Source organism: Orycteropus afer, unplaced genomic scaffold, assembly GCF_000298275.1.
Source record: "Orycteropus afer afer isolate SDZICR_OR568_19922 unplaced genomic scaffold, OryAfe1.0 scaffold00155, whole genome shotgun sequence".
Taxonomy (NCBI): Eukaryota; Metazoa; Chordata; class Mammalia; order Tubulidentata; family Orycteropodidae; genus Orycteropus; species Orycteropus afer.
Genome location: NW_006921742.1, coordinates 4,293,147 through 4,309,448, shown reverse-complemented (window position 1 = coordinate 4,309,448; position 16,302 = coordinate 4,293,147). Strand labels below are relative to the sequence as shown.

General features: G+C 39.1%; 1 protein-coding gene across 1 annotated transcript in view; it reads left to right on the top strand.

Moving 5' to 3' along the window:
- The window catches only part of ARFGEF3 (ARFGEF family member 3), a 232,027-nt gene that overhangs the window by 61,014 nt on the left and 154,711 nt on the right, over nucleotides 1-16,302 (top strand). The window contains exon 4 of the mRNA XM_007946301.2: nucleotides 2,079-2,210. Coding sequence (XP_007944492.1) covers nucleotides 2,079-2,210 — 132 coding nt within the window. The remainder of the gene's footprint in view (nucleotides 1-2,078; nucleotides 2,211-16,302) is intronic.

Here is a 16,302-nt window from a genome sequence, read left to right as displayed (position 1 = left end):
TTCTTGATGTCACCCCACAACTCGTGAGTCATTGGTGTTCAGTGTGTCAAATCTGTTCTTTAGATGGTCTCTAAATTCAGGTGGGATATACTCAAGCTTGTGTTTTGGCTCTAGTGGACTTGTTTTAATTTTCTTCAGCTTCAGCTGAAACTTGCATGTGAGTAATTGATGGTGTGTTCCACAGGTGGTCTCTGGTCTTCTTCTAACTGATGATATTAAGCTTCTCCATCATCTCTTGCCACACATGTAGTTGATTTGATTCCTGTGTATTCCATCTGACAAGGTCCGTGTGTATAATCATCGTTTATGTTGTTCAAAAAAGATATTTGCAATGAATAATTTGTTGGTCTTGCAAAATTCTATCACGTGATCTCTAGCATCACTTCTGTCACCAAGGCCATGTTTTCCAACTACTGATGCTTCTGCTTTGTTTCCAACGTTCACATCTAATTACCAGTAATTATTGGATCTTGATTACACATATGATCAATTTCAGACTGTAGAAGTTTGTTATATTTCTTCATCTTTGGCTTTAGTCACTGAGGTATGAATTTGAATAACAGTAGTATTAATTGGACTGTCTTGTTTGTGGGTGGATATTATCACTTATAACATTGTACTTCAGTGTAGATTTTGAAATATTCTTTTTGAAAATGAGTACAACACCATTCTTCTTCAATTTGTCATTCCAGCAGAACAGACCATATGCTTATCTGATTCAAAATGCCTTTACCAGTCCATTTCAATTCACTAATGCCTAGGATATCCATCTTTTTGCATTCCATTTCATTTTTTGACAACTTTCCAATTTCACTTTGTGATTATTAATGTATATTTGCAGTTGTTTCTTCTCATTTGGAGTCATGCCACCTCAGCTAATGAAGGTCCTGAAAGCTTCGGTCCATCTGCATCATTAAGATCACCTCTCATTTGAGGAAGCAGTTCCTCCCCAGTTGTACAGTTGTACTTTTAGTGCCTTCAAACCTGAGGGGCTCATCATCTGGTGCTCTATAAGACAAAATTTAACAGGGATAACTATAAAATCTTACCCTTGGGTCTCAAAAATCAAGTGCACCAAGACAGATTCAGAGGAGAGCAACTTAATTACAGCCCCTGTGCATGAGAATTAGGGGTTTTAGGGTGAGTCACAGAGTGTTCTGTGACTGCCAACAAAACTAATTTGATCTGAGAATATGATTAAAATTCTACATTACTTTCTTATATGAGACTACCCTTAAAGCATTACACTTACCTTGGGGCCACATTTAAGCAGGGGAGTATTTGTGAAACCCTATCATGTGGAGAACATTTGAATGAGCCTGAGGAGAATTAAAGTGTTGGGTGGATGTGATAGCTGGTTGACTTAAGATATTTTAGGAGAATCTTCAGTGTGGCCCCAAGGGAAGATGAGAAGTTATAGGCAAGAGGGTGTTGGTACAATCTGAGAAAGAATTTCATAAAAACATAAGAGTTGTCCTGAAATAGAAATGGGCTATCCTTTGAGGAATAAAGACTCCTAAGAGTTCTCATAAAAGTGAATGTCTTCTTGTTTTGGTTTTTGTGGGGTTTATTTTCTGATGGGGAAATACATTGAGATTCATGAATATTTCCTGGATATATGACAACCCCCATCAGGAAGCTAAAAGGTAAATGTCTGAAAACTGACCCTGCTGCCTAGACATCCTCCTCCTCCTCTTTGGGGACACAGCTACCTGCAGAAAGGATATATGCATGAGTGACTGTTGTGAGGGGCTAGATTCCTCTTGGTACATCCATCCTCCTGTCCACCACTCACATAGCCTAGATGACCAGCACATGAAAATTTCGCCTGACAGAATGTGGAATGAATTCATTAGTATCAGAAGGAGTTTTTTTTTTTTTTTTTTTTTTTAAAAACCTATTTACCAAGATTTGATGCATTCTTTGTTTTAAAGGCACATAACTTGAATGCTTTCCTCCTAATGGCCTCCAGCTATATTCCTCCTAAGACAAATTATCATCAATACATAACAAGATACAACAGAATAAGGCAGCAGGGGAAAGTCTATCTGTGATCACTGCCTTGTGCCTCTTTACAGAAGCTTCTGTCAGAAGAGAGGTTTGTATCCATGGAAACAGACTCTGATGAGAAGCAGCTACTCAATCAGATCCTGAATGCTGTGAAAGTGACGCCTTCCCTCAACGAAGACCTGCAGGTGGAAGTGATGAAGGTTGGTTTGACGTGGCTGCTGGTTTGCGTCATCGGGACAGGAGTACATTTTGACCCCCTGTGCTCATTGTTCTCTTGCAAATGCACCTGCATAATGGTCATTAAGATGCTAGTTCATCTTCTGGTGGGAATAGATGGTTATTATCTATACCTATAGCCCCCCAAATTCCCTTGATTGTTTAACAGAAAGGACAACTATGTAAAAAGGTACAAATTGGCCTGATGGTGCATATCACATATTGTTAGGAGATGTATTTATCACCTTTCACAAGAATATATGTGAGTAGTTCCAACATGGAGTAGATCTCATCATTCTGGGTGTTCTGCCTGCCTGTATATAACAAGACAAAGCAAGGACCTAATTGTGTTTTCGACATACACTGACATTTTGGAATGGGAAGGAATACCATCTTGGCATCACATCGTCCTTTTTCTTCCTAACATTATGCAAGCTGTGTCTCTCTCATTCTAATTACCACCTCCCTTTTAGGGGTGGCATCTCCTCCTCCTCTCTTCCCTCTCCCTCCCTTGAGAATTATGACTGGGAGCTCATTTTACTGACTGGAACGTGTGTGTCATAGCCTGTGAGTGAACAGTGACTTTGGACAGAAGAGAATGAAAATCTCCACCCCAGAAGACCATCTTGGTTACAGTAACACAGCTGGAACCAACAAGCTGTATTTTAATAATCCAGTCTGTCCTTTTCATCCCTAGAGGAATGTGTGTAGAGGAATATTATAGTCGTCATTGTCATATAATGGTTGATTTCTTCCTGGCAATGTGCTGATGGATTTTTGTCTTGGATAATAAACTTCACATCTCTGGGTTTCAGTTTCACCATTCAGGAAAGATTGACATCTGTGTTTCTCAGAGTGTGGTCAACATACTACTTAAAATATTTTCTTAGTGCCCTGAGCCTCGCCCTAACCCTGTTGGAAAATAGTATAGTATAGTATACTTTAGAGCTCAGATTCTGACATCAATCTACCTGAGTTTAGTCTTCATTTCTCTAATTCCCAGCAGGATGTCCTTGGATAAATTATTTAACCATTCTGTACCTTGGTTTCCTCATCTGTAAAATGGGGAGATAGTAGTACCTGTTCCTGGGTGGTTCAAATGATTAGCATGCTTAGCTGCTAACTGAAAAGTTGGAAGGTGCAGGCTATCTAGAAATGCCTTGGAAGAAAGCCCTGATGATCTACTGAAATATCAGCAGTTGACAACCCTATGGAGTAAAATTCTACTCTGACACACTAGGGGTCACCATGAGTCAGAGCTGACTCTACAACAACTGGTTTTAACCCAACGGGATTGCTGTGAGAATGAAATAAAGTGATATTTATAAAGAACTTAGCACAGAATGTGGCACCAAAGATAGTACTTTATAAGTGTTAGTTATTAGTTCTACTACAGTTTCTGCTGCTATTGCTGCTAATGGTATGGCTGAGTCAGAATCCCAATGAGTATACCTTTATCACTAGTTTCCTAAGTGATTGTTATACATGGTAAACTTCAAGAATCCCTGAGCTACAGGACCATAATCTTGGGGGACATGTCAGTTGCATAACATAGTCCACAAAGACAGTGTTCTACATCGTACCTGAGTGAGTAGTGACTGGGATTGTAAAAGCTTGTGAGGAGCCATCTAAGGTACAAGTCTTGGTCTCTCCACATTCGGAGAAAACAAGAGTGGAGAAAATCAAGGGTGCAAGGAAACAATAAGTCCAAAGGACTAATGACCTACTGGAACCCCAGCCTCCACAACCCTCAGTCCAGAAGAAATAGATGGTACCCAGCTAGCACTGCTGACTACTCTGAAAGGGATCCAAGTAGAGATCCTGGTTAAGTGGGAGAAAAATGTGAAACAAAACTCAAAATCATAAAGAAGACCAGGCTTACTTGTCTGATGGAGACTGGTAGAACACCTGAGACTATGGTCCTTAGATATCCTTCAAGCTGGGAGCTGAACTCACTCTCATGGCTTGGCTTTCAGCCAAATGACAGACCTTTAAGGTAAACAATAATATTGGGACAGTGTGTGCTCATTGGAGCAATCAACTGTGCAGAATATGTAGGGGAGGGGTGTCATTTGCCCAGGGACAAGGCAGGGAGGGTTGGAAGGGACAGGGAGGAAGGATGAAGGAGATGCTAAACACAGGGAGGAAGTGGGAGTGCTGGTCCACTGTGGAGACTACAGTGAATGTCACAAAGTGGGATGTGTATGAATTTTTGAGTGGGGGGCCAGTTTGCTCTGTGAACTTTCACCAAATCATATCTATCTATCTCTATCTACCTCTATCAGTCAATCGATCAATAGATAGATATATCATTGAGCTTATTCATCCCTAACTCTCTTTGATTCTAGAATGTACAGTTTCACCTTTGACTTCTGTGCATTCCTAGCAACCAAAGGGCAACTCCTGTGGAATTGTTTTACTTCCCCACTACCTCCATGCCATTCTTGAGAGAGAAGTGAGGCTAGCTGTTGTGTTAATAGTAATGACTTCCAAGTCCAGTCTGTTGAATCTTCTGCTATTAGGTCTCCAAATAATGGAGGGCAAGCATTGGTAACATATTAAGAGACACACATCACAGATTTGATATCGTTCTCTAAATTCTCTATAAGTCAGACTCGACTTGACAGCAGTAGGGATGAGTAAATCCTTCTAAGAATATATGTTTTCGTGAAATATAGGAAAATAGTATTAAAAATTAAAATGAGAAAGTACCTAATTTTCTAGGAGCTGTGGAGAAGCAGAATGTTTAATGGTTATGTCAACAGTAAAACCTGTTTTGAAAGCTTGTACTTGCTTTTTAATTCCAGCTCAGCAGTGCCTTCTGCTCACCTTGCTGAGGACTGGAGTTGATGCATGTTAACTCTATGGGAAATAATGGAAGACCTATCTTAATGGACTTTCTAATGACACTGTAATAGATAGGTTCTTTTAGCTAACATCTGGGAAGGAAATTAGACCTTTTCAGAAAAATAGAAAAACAATCTGTGTTGTCATTTTTCACAAATAGATTTCCAGATGCTTTGAAAAATGAGAGCCTTTGCTACATGCTACTATTTTTTTTTTTTTAAGGTATTTAAGCTATGGAACTGGGGGAAAGTATGTCTGTTCACAACCAACCTATCCTTAAGCTAATTTTCTTTAGTGTACTTTTATACTTTAGGAAAACATTTTTGGCCATAAGCTAAAAATTTAACAGCGATCACTGTGGTTTGTCATTGGTGTATTTTGTTAGTTGTCCTTGAGTTGGTTCCAGCTCATGGCCACCCACACACAACAGGAAGAAGAAGGCCTGGTCCTGCATCCTCTTCATGGTTGTGGATGTGCTCAGATCCGTCATTGCTGCCACTTCGTGTTTTGACTTACTTCCAACCTAGAGGTCTCGTTTTCCAACAGTGTATCAGACAGTATTCTGTTGTGAGCCATAGGGTTTTCACTGGCTAATTTTCAAAAGTAGATCACCAAGCATTTCTTCCTTGTCTGTTGTGGTCTAGATGTTCTGCTGAAACTTGTCCACCATGAGTGACCCTGCTGGTATTTGAAATATGGGTGGTGTAGCTTCCAGTATCATAGCAACAAGAAAGCCACCATAGCATGACAGACTAACAGATGGATGGTGGAACTATATTTTAGGATAGTACTATTAGCATCAAATAAAACTTGGGAGGTGGTCTTGTAGACTTCACTCTGATAGCTCACAGGGGAGGGCTCAGGATCATTTCCTATTTCTGAGATTTAAAATATTCTTTCTTGGGTATAAAGATATATCCAAACAATATCATTTCAGGCATAAAAATAATAAGTTTTCTCCTCTTTTTATATGCCTGAGGAATTTCTATAGCAACTCTTTAGTTATCTTCAGAAACCCATACCCCTTTCTCTTGCAATTCTGTTAATACTTGTAATGACCCAAATAACATCTCTTAAATACATCTTTGTTTTGTTAATATCATTACTACTTTAAAATGGTTATACTACCTCTTTTCCCAAAAATTACATTAAAAAATAAATTGAATGAATCATTTAGAGGAAAGAGTGGTTTTCTATTATATATGAAAGATATGTTAGCTTATTCTTAGTGTTTTTCCATAACTTGTTCTTATAGTAAATTATCTAAACTAGATGTTTCCTGTAAAATCCTCCAGTCACTTCATGTAAATATCTTGTAGGTCCAGAAATGTTTTAAATGAGTTATGGTAGGCATGTTCAGATGTTGGTCTGAATTTGTGATTTAGGAGGGGTAAAACACTTCACACCATACAGTTTTATTTATATCTGTCCAACCAAGTTGCAGTTTTTTAAAAATATATCTCTAGGTGCTATGTCATGTACTTTAGCTGCATATTGCTGTCTGCTAATGTATATAAATGGAGCTCTGGTGCCTAAGGCATTTCACTGCTTAACCAGAAGTTTGGTGGTTCAAACCCACCAGCCACTCCACAGAAAGAAGATGGGGCAATGTACTTCTGTGAAGGTTTACCACCTTGGAAACCCAGTGGGGGTCGCCATGAGTCAGAACCAGTCAATGGCAGTGAGTTTCGTTTTGTTTTTTTTTTTAAATGTTTATAAACATGAGAAATTTAGCCATGTCACACTCTTAAGAATATGTACTCAATTGTACTAAATACTTGGGTAGAAAAGAACATGGTTTCCTCTTTTAGTGATTTTTCCCAATATTAAATGTTGTTGTTGTTGTTATTGTTTGCCATCGAGTCAGACCCGACTCATAGCGACCCCTCCTTGGGTTTCCAAGGCAGTATCACTACGGAAGTAGATTGCCCCATCTTCCTTCCGGGGAGTGGCTGGTGGGTTTGAACCACCAGCCTTCTGGTTAGCAGTCAAATGCCTTAGGCACTATGCTACCAGAGCTCATAGAAACTAGATAATAATGAAACCCGAGAATCCAATGGTAATGTTCTCATTTAGAAAGAAGAGTCTAGGCTTCCAACTGGAGAAATTTGAAAAAATAAATGATGCTTGCTTCTTCAAATTCAGTAGGAATAAAATTAAATCACTTAGTCTAGGAACTCTTCTACATGGTTTTACTACTGAAAAGAAGGGTGAGAAAGGGCAACTTTGATTTATTGATATGGTCATAGAATCCACATAAAAATTGTATAGCTTAAGCAAATAAAGTATCAGAACTGTAAAGAATTAGAAAATATTTCTCTGAAGATATATTACCTTTGAAATGTATTCTTAGATAATAGGGAGCTACTTAATATTCGGGTTAAGTATGTGTCCACTTTGGTCACATTTTCCTATGGTGTGTGCCATTTCTGTAAATGCCAGCAGGACTTCACAGGAGCCACACACATACCTAATGACATTTCTTACTAGAGTAATTAGGACTTTCTTTCTTTCTTTCTGATAGATAACCTTTTGTGAGTTTATTAACTGATACAGCTGACTGAGTCTTCAGTCAAAAGCTGAAGAGAATTATGGCTGGCTTTCTGCCTCTGTGAGCGTGTGAGCATGTCAGAGAGTGACCCTCTTGTCTGCGGAGAGCAGGCTGGCTTTGTCCATAAGGATGGTATAATGCTGGAAACTAAGAAAGCATTTGATGAATGTTGTATCATTGGATGTCTTATTTTATGTACATCTTTAGATAATAGAAATGAATACTTATGGAGTGCTTTATAATTTTCAAAGTAGAAATGATAGGGGCTGGTTATTTAACATTTATTATGTATCAGGCACTCTAGTAAATCACACAGCTAATAAAATAGCAGGGCCAGAATTTGAACCATAATTTAGCCTGGGGACAAAACTTGTTCTCTTAAATGGTGAATTATCTTCCCTTCTAAGTCTGACCTGAAAGATCCATAGATGGTAGTAATTATTCATAGGCTTATAAGGGCAAAGCTAGGATTGGCTCCTAATCCTGGGTATATCGCGTGTGCTCTCTGTCTTCTCGTGACAAAGATATTCCCTCATTAGTTTCATGAGCTAGATGCAAATGTGGAAGTAAAATCAAAATCTTTCCCACACATTCAGGTATTGGCTCTGGGGTATGTGTGATAAAGTTGGAGAAAGCAAAAAAGAGAACATTTATTGTTGAGGGGTTTTCATATTTTATAATAAAAGCCTAGCAAAAATCTACCAAAAAAAGTAAAATGCAAAGATGGGTGACTCATGGATAAAGAGCTTACTATCTGTAGGGCTGGTAGACCTCGGCTTCAGGTATTTTGGTATTTAGAACATGGAAGGGAGAGTTTTTTAAAATTTATGTACCAGCATTTCAGTTAGTACCTTGGTCTGGGATTAAGAAATAGTCAAAATGAAAGTACCATTTTTATTTTTTAATAACATTTTATTTATCTTTGGTGGCAGTATACACTACCAAACATACATCCATTGTACATGTACATGACACAGCTGTACATGTGCAGTTCACTAACTGTGGCTACATACTTCATACTGGGTCACCATTCTCACTGGGTCACCATTCTCACTACTCGTATTGTTTCATCACCGTTAAGTTAGCCTCTCTGACCCATAAAGTTCTCATCTGTGCTTAGATGATCTTTTGTCTGTTTACACTCATATGTTGTTGTTGTCGTTATGTGCCGTGGAGTCAGACCCAACTCACCGCGACCTGGGTTTCCGAGGCAGTATCACTACAGAAGTAGATACAGATAACTCTTTGTAAGAGTGCTGTGCCTGAGGCCAGCATTCTTTAGTAATTGGCTAAACTTTAGTTTAGGAGCTGTGCTGGCATAGCGCCTAAGGTATTTGGCTGCTAAGCAGAAGGTTGGTTGTTCAAACCCACCAGCCACTCTGCCGAAGGAAGACTGGGCAATCTACTTCTTAAAGATTTACTGCCTTAGAAACCCAAAGGGGGTAACGATGAGTTGGAATCAACTCATTGGTAGAGAGCTTGGTGGGTTTTTTGGGGGGTTATTTTTGAGTGTTTTTGTTTAGTTTAATGATGACTTCATGAAATAGTTTCATTTCAAGGTTTAAAGATTATTTCTGGGTACTAAATTTGGAGCTTCCTTCAGTCTCAAAGGATTCAGTAAGTCTGGTTTCCATTTGATTTTGAAGTTCTGTTGGAAGGACCATTTTTAAATCCCCTCTGTGCAATGTGTTAATGGTCAAGTTGCGTATTTGGGCAATTTATCCAAATGGTTGTTTTTGATGTTCTTAACTATGGGCACATGGTCTTCTTGGGTGCCTGTCCATAGAATGATCATTAGTGAAGTTTGAGGGTGAAATGGCTACATTGTGTTCCTACCTCATACAGGGAAGCTTCCAAGACACTTTAGAAGATTGGCAACAATCTCTAGCATTAAGGAAAAATGCAAGGCTTAATGAAAAATTGCTTCAGTTCCTGAAAGCTCTGTTATTGGAGGCTGATGTGATGTGAGTTAACAAATGTATTACTTGTGTAGGTAAGATAGGGAAAGGTTTACAATACGCGGATCTGCTAAGTGAGTGGTTCTCCAACAGCCCTTGTTGTTTGCTGGTAAGTAACCCATTGTTTGCTGCTAAGAGCAAGTGATGATAGCCTTTTTCTAATTTTTGCACACACTGATAAATTTCTAACTATTGAGTTTTTCTCCCATAAATATTTCTTAACCCTTTGGTATGATTAGGCAGACAGTAAACGATATGAAAAAGTAAGGAGCAAATGGAATCCCTGAGTGGTGCAAATGATTAACGTACTTGGCTGTTAACTGGAAGGAGGGAAGTTGGAGTCCACTCAGAGGTAGCTTGGGAGAACTGCCTGCTGATCTACTTCCAAAACCTCAGCCATGGACAGTCCTGTGGAGCACAGCTGTACTCTGACACCTGTGAGGTCACTCTGAGTCGGAATCAATTCCATGGCACCTGGTTATGAGGCAAACATTGAAGACAAAGAAATTGATTTTCCTTAAAATAGTTTATGCATTATTTTTTGAGATTAAGAAATTTTTGTACTATAAAATGTTCCTAAGTTGTGTTACTGAATTAACTATATCAGCATTTCATGGTATTTCTTTGAAAAGTTATAAATGAAACAAACGTACTTCCAAATGGCATGCCATTTAAATATATTTGAAAATTACTCTGTTGAAGGATTTAAAATGTTTTCCCCATGATCTTAGGTAAACAGTACAAACACAGAGGCCCTCAGTATTTACTGGGAATGTCATAGAGCTCCTAAGCAGAGTAGAGAGAACCTCCAATTTTTTCAGTCGTTTATTGAGCAAATATTTGATTACTTCCTATGTGCCAAGTGCTGTGCTCGGCACCGAAGATATTGGTGTGAAGAACTAAAACCAAATAAAAGTAGCACCTTCTTCTGTTTGGCTAATGATATAGACAGAAATCAATGAAAAATGTAAATATACATAATCATAAATGATTATTAGTGGTATGAAAGAAAAATCTAAGGGAGTAAAATATGTTTATAATAACACCTGGTGGAGGGCAGATGGGAAGAAGGACAGAGAAGACTATTATGAAAAAATGACATTTAAAGTAAGATCTAAAGTAAAGGAGTACTGGTGGTGCAATGATTAAGCACTGAGCTGCTAACAGAAAGGTCAGTGGTTTGAACCCACCAGTCATTCCACGGGAGAAAGGTGCTCCTGTAAAGCCTAGGGAACCTTATGGCATGGTTCTACTCTGTCCTATAGGGCTGCTGTGAGTGGGAATTGGCTAGAGGAAAGTGGTTTTGCTTTTTAATATCTAAAATATAAGTAAAAATTAAGTAGGCAAGGAGGGATAAGGTTGGAAAAGGAAAAAAGAATTGCTGTATTAGGATTTATTTCAACTTAGACTAGACAGAAGTTTATTTTTCTTTCACATAAACTAAGGCCATTACTGGCTGAACCATATTATCCAGAGACATTAGTTTCTTGGATTTTGTTTCTCCACCTCATGGCCCACAATGGCTTTCCATCCCTAGTCAACAGGTCTTCCTTCCAGCTCACCAGCAAAAGGAAGAGGAAGGAGAACTTCTTGTAAGTTGTATGCACCACTTCTGTTTATATCCCATTGGCTAAAACTTGACCATATGGCAGCATTCTATTGTAAGAAAGGTCATGAAGTGTAGTGTTTATTTTGGACAGCCAACCCAGACCCACTGCTGTAAAGTTGATTCCAACTCATAGTGACCCTATGGGACAGAACAGAACTGCCCCTTAGGGTTTCCAATCTCTAAGTCTTTTTTGAAGCAGACTGCCACATCTTTCTCCTACTGAGTGGTTTTACTCACTGAGCCATCAGGGCTCCTTTTTGGGCATCCATGTGCCTAGAATTCTATTCCTGAAAAAGAAAGGGACATCACTGAGAGATACTGGCAGTCTGCCACAATCACTTACCAGATGAAAATCGTAGTCTGGCTCATTTTCCCCCAGCCTGAGGCAGCTGGCACATCACTCCCTACTCCATCTCTTGTTCTTTTTTTACTGTACTTTTCTCAAAGGGAAGGTGGCAATATCTTCAAAGAGGTATGAGCTTTGCTAAGGCCCAGTGGTCTATCTGCAAAGGCCTCATTGGGGAAACTGCACATTGTAATCATTCCAACTAGTTTGTTTATGCTCTTGATTTAGGCATGACAGGAAACTTCACTAGTTAGTAAGTGGAAACTAATGATATGCTTATTAATACTGTTTTTATCCCTTAGGTGCCTAGCAGAGCATCTGGCACTTGGTTTACTAATTGCATGTTAATTTACTTACTGACTAATGGCGAGGGCAAGGAAGGGCATGTGATGCTTTCTAGTGGCCCAACAGGAGAAACAACAACAAAAAACTAATTTGTGATTACAGGTAGTAACCTCTGTGAATTCAGAAACAAGACGAACACAGATTTCTGTTTTAGAATCGAATAATCTCGCACATCATCAAGTCTTCCTTTCAGCAAGTAAATTAAGGTTGAGGTGGTTTACTTACTTGACTGGGCTTATGCAGAATTGCTTTTTCAGTCACTTGCATTTTTTCTGGAAAAGCTTTGTGGTACTAAGTATTGACCTGGTATTTGGATGTATAGTGTTTGAATTGGTGAAGGGAAAACTTTCCAGACCTGGTGGTTTGAGTCAATTGCAAGGTAATTGAAAAATAATGGGAAATCTCTGAGGAAACTTTAAATGACCAATTATGTCTACCACAGTAGGAGAATGGCATGATGTAAGTATCCTATGAAACAGTCATTGGATTTGATTGTCTTTAGACTTGTTATGTTCACTGTATTTTCCAAAGTAATGTTTGAGAGCCGAGTGGTAAGAGCACAGCTGCTGGAGCTAGAATGCCTGGTGACCTTGGAAAAGTTACCTAATGTAAATGTAAATGTTATCTATAAAATGTAAACAATAATGGTACATACCTAGCAGGATTGTAGTAAGTTTTAAATAAGCTAATATAATAGAAGTGCCTGTAGAAAAGCATCTTACTGGTCAGTGTTAGCTTTCATTTTTATTAAGATTATTAGAAAAGAATATCTGTAGTATAATAATATCTCACCCAAATGATGAGCTAAATACCAATTTTTTATAAATTTTTTCTTTTATATTTCTCATCTATACAGCCTAGAAACAGGGTCATTTCCTTTTATAGTAATGGGAAAGAAGAGTGTGTGGGTCTTCATATATATTTCTAACCCATAAAGAAGGGACCTGGTCATGTTTGCTGTTAGTTGCCGTAGACTTGGCTCCAACTCTTGATGACCTTATAAGTAACAGGACAAAACACTGGCAGGTCCTGTGCTGTTTCCTGATGGTTGGTATGTCTGAGTCCATTCGTGTGGTTATTATGTCAGTCCGTCTCAGGGAGGGCTTGTTTTTGCTGACTTTCCACTTTACCAAACATGGTGCCCTTTTCTAGCAATTGGTCTCTCTGCTGATGTATTCAGAGTAACCAAGACAAAGTCTCACCATCCTCATTTCTAAGGAGTGTTCTGGTTGTATTTCTTCCAAGAATGCTTTGTTCATTCTTCTAGCAGTTCACAACCCATTGCCATCAAGTCAACTTCAAATCATTCTGTTGTAAGATAGGCTGAGAAGTGTAGTGTTTATTTTGGACAGGCAGCCCAGACCCACTGCTAGAAAGTGGATTCCAACTCACAGTGACCCTACAGCACAGAACAGAACTGCCCCACAGGGTTTCCAGCATTGTAATCTTTACAGAAGCAGATTGCCGCATCTTTCTCCTGCACAGCTGATGGGTTTCAGTTGCCACCCTTTCAGTTAGCAGCCAAGCACTTAACCACTGTGCCACCAGAGCTCCTTAGAAGTTCACAGCTTATTCATTATTCTTTTCCAGCCCCACAGTTAAAATGCATGAATTATTATTCTGTCTGCCTTTTTCATCGTACAGCTTTCACATGCATACAAGGCAATTGAAAATACCATGGCTCGGGTCAGGCTCACCTTTTTAAAATTTTAAAGATGTCTTTTGCAGCAGATTTTCCCAATGCAATGTGTGGTTTGATTTCTCGACTGCTGCTTCCATGGTCATTGATTGTTGATCCATGTAGAATGAAATCGACAGCTTCAATTTTGTCTCCATTTATCATGATATTATTTATCAATCAAGTTATGAGGATTTTTGTTTTCTTCATGTGTGCGCCATACTGCAGGCTGTAGTCACTTCATTAATAAGTGCTTCAAGTCGTCTTCATTTTCAGCAATCTCGGTTGTATAATCTGCATATCACATGTTGTTAATGAGTCTTCCTCCAATCCTGATGCTGTATTTTTCTTCATCTAGTCCACTTTCTTGGATTATTTGTTCAGCGTATAGATTGAATAAGTAAGGTGAAAGGAAACAACCCTACCACAGACCTTTTCCAATTTTAAACTATGCAGTATTGTTCTGTTTATTATATTTACTACTTGTTTTAGGCTGGATTCTCTATAAGAACAAAGCCAATGAAGCATATATATAAATATAGAAAGAGTTATTTGAAGGAAATGGGTCATGCAGTTGTGAAGACTGGCAAGTCCCAAATCTGTGGGTCAGACATCAGGGTGGAAGCGTCTCCTGATTCATGTGGTTGCAGGGGCTGACGAACCCAAAATTGGCGGGTAAAGCAGCAGGCTGCTGGCTTACAGGGCTGTAGGAGCTGGCAAATCTCAAAGTCTCCAGGGCAGGCAGTAGGCTGCTGGGTCACTTTCCAAGAACCAGGGTTCAGAGGATGACAAGGCAGATGCAGTATCATGAGAGAGCAAGCTTTGCCAGAACATCCATATATATTGGATACAAGCCATTCCTCTAAGGAAACTCCCCTTTCAACTGATTGGCTGCACACATCACAGCACAAAGTGGAAGATGACTATCTAATATCTGCCAAACCACTGAGAATCATGGCATACCCAAGTTGACGCATAGCCTTTACAATCACACTACTTTTGAATTGTAGATGACTAGCTTAAAAGAAAAATTTTGGTAATAATTATATATGATCACCTTCTAGTAATCTACCTACATATTTTTAGGGTTCCAACTGTCAGCCATGATCCTGCAATCTACAAAAAACACTCAGACATGTAGCTGTGCCACTTCTTTTGACTAACCTGTTAATTTTCTGTTCCATCCTGCTATGGCAGTTCATATGATTTATATATTCATAGAATAACTTTGCAGTTGCTATATGTTCAGCATATGAAGACTCAAATGGTTCTGGGCCTTTAAAAACTCTGTCTTGAGGTTTTTGATTGGTCATAGCTACTGTAATAGTATCACAACCATGTGTATATGGGCAGAAACTACATCAGAGATGAAGCTCCCAGTGTGGGGAGATCCTGAGAGGGAAAGAGGGTGTGAAAGAGTAAGGGGAGTATCTGGGGCATATTGATAAAATTTGACTTCTTAAAAATTCATCTGTGAAAGATTGATGAATAAAGTTGTTGTTACAGATTAAACTAGAAAAGATAAGTCATTGAACTTTTGGGGTTATTTTAGATATTTATTTTCATTGGTTTGTTAAGTGAATATATTTTGATTACCAACAATGTATAAAACAATGTATGGTTAAAAGCAAAACATTCAAAGACAAAGGTTTATAAGTTAGTAGAAAGGAATGTTGTTGCTGCTATGAGCTGTCATTGAGTCTACCCCTGAGTTATGGTGACCCCGTGCACAGTGGAACAAAATGCCGCCTGGTCCTCTGTCATTCCTGTGCTGGTTGTGGATCTGATGGTTATGCTTCGTAGAGTTTTCAAAGGCTGATTTTCAGAAGGAGATCTCCAGGCCTTTCTCTCTAGTCTCTTAGTCTGGAAGCTCCACTGAAACCCGTTCGACGTCATTGCAACACCCAAGCCTCCGTGGACAAACAGGTGGTGGCCAAAGTGGAGGTACATTGACTGGGAATTGAAACTGGGTCTCCCTCATAGAAGGGAAGAATTCTACCACTGAAACATCTTTGCCTTCCAAATATTGTAACCCATGGTAGTTGTGTACACTGTATTAGAATTAAAGTTCAAGGAAAAATTTAGAAGAAGAAACCACCTTTCATCTAGGGCTATCAACATTTCAAGGAGGGGATATTATTGGAGTTAAATTTTGAGAAGTGAATGAGATTCAAGTAATTAGACGGAGATTCAAGTAATTAGTTGAAAGGGGAGTTTCCTTAGAGGAATGGCTTGTATGCAATATATATGGATGTTCTTCTAGAGAGAAAAAATCTTGGAGATAGAAAAGCACAAGAATGTAAATGGGCATTAGGGCGGGAGAATGGATGATGAGCCTGGAGCCAAGGTGGAAGAAGTGTTCTTGAGGGCCTGGTGAGATGCAGCTTGGAATTGGTAGGGATTTGGAACCATCAGGGTAAGCAGGAGAGTGACATAACTAACCAGAGATCTGACTGCTAGAAGTTGAAGATAGCAAGGGGTGCTTATATGCAGGATGCCTGGGAACCAACAGAACCAAGTCAGTGGCACCAGTGAAATGGCTTATTGTAAATGTCTAAGCAAAAAGTCCCAGGGACTTAAACCAGATTGGTGGCAATAGGCAGGGGCCACTGCAGTCTTCACTGTGGAGTGAGAATCAGGAGCAGCTGGTGGCTGTAGGTGTGGAAGGGAAGATCCAGGATGACTAGAGAAATCGAAATCAGAGTTTCTGGTTGAATGATGGATTTTTTTTTTTTTTTTTTA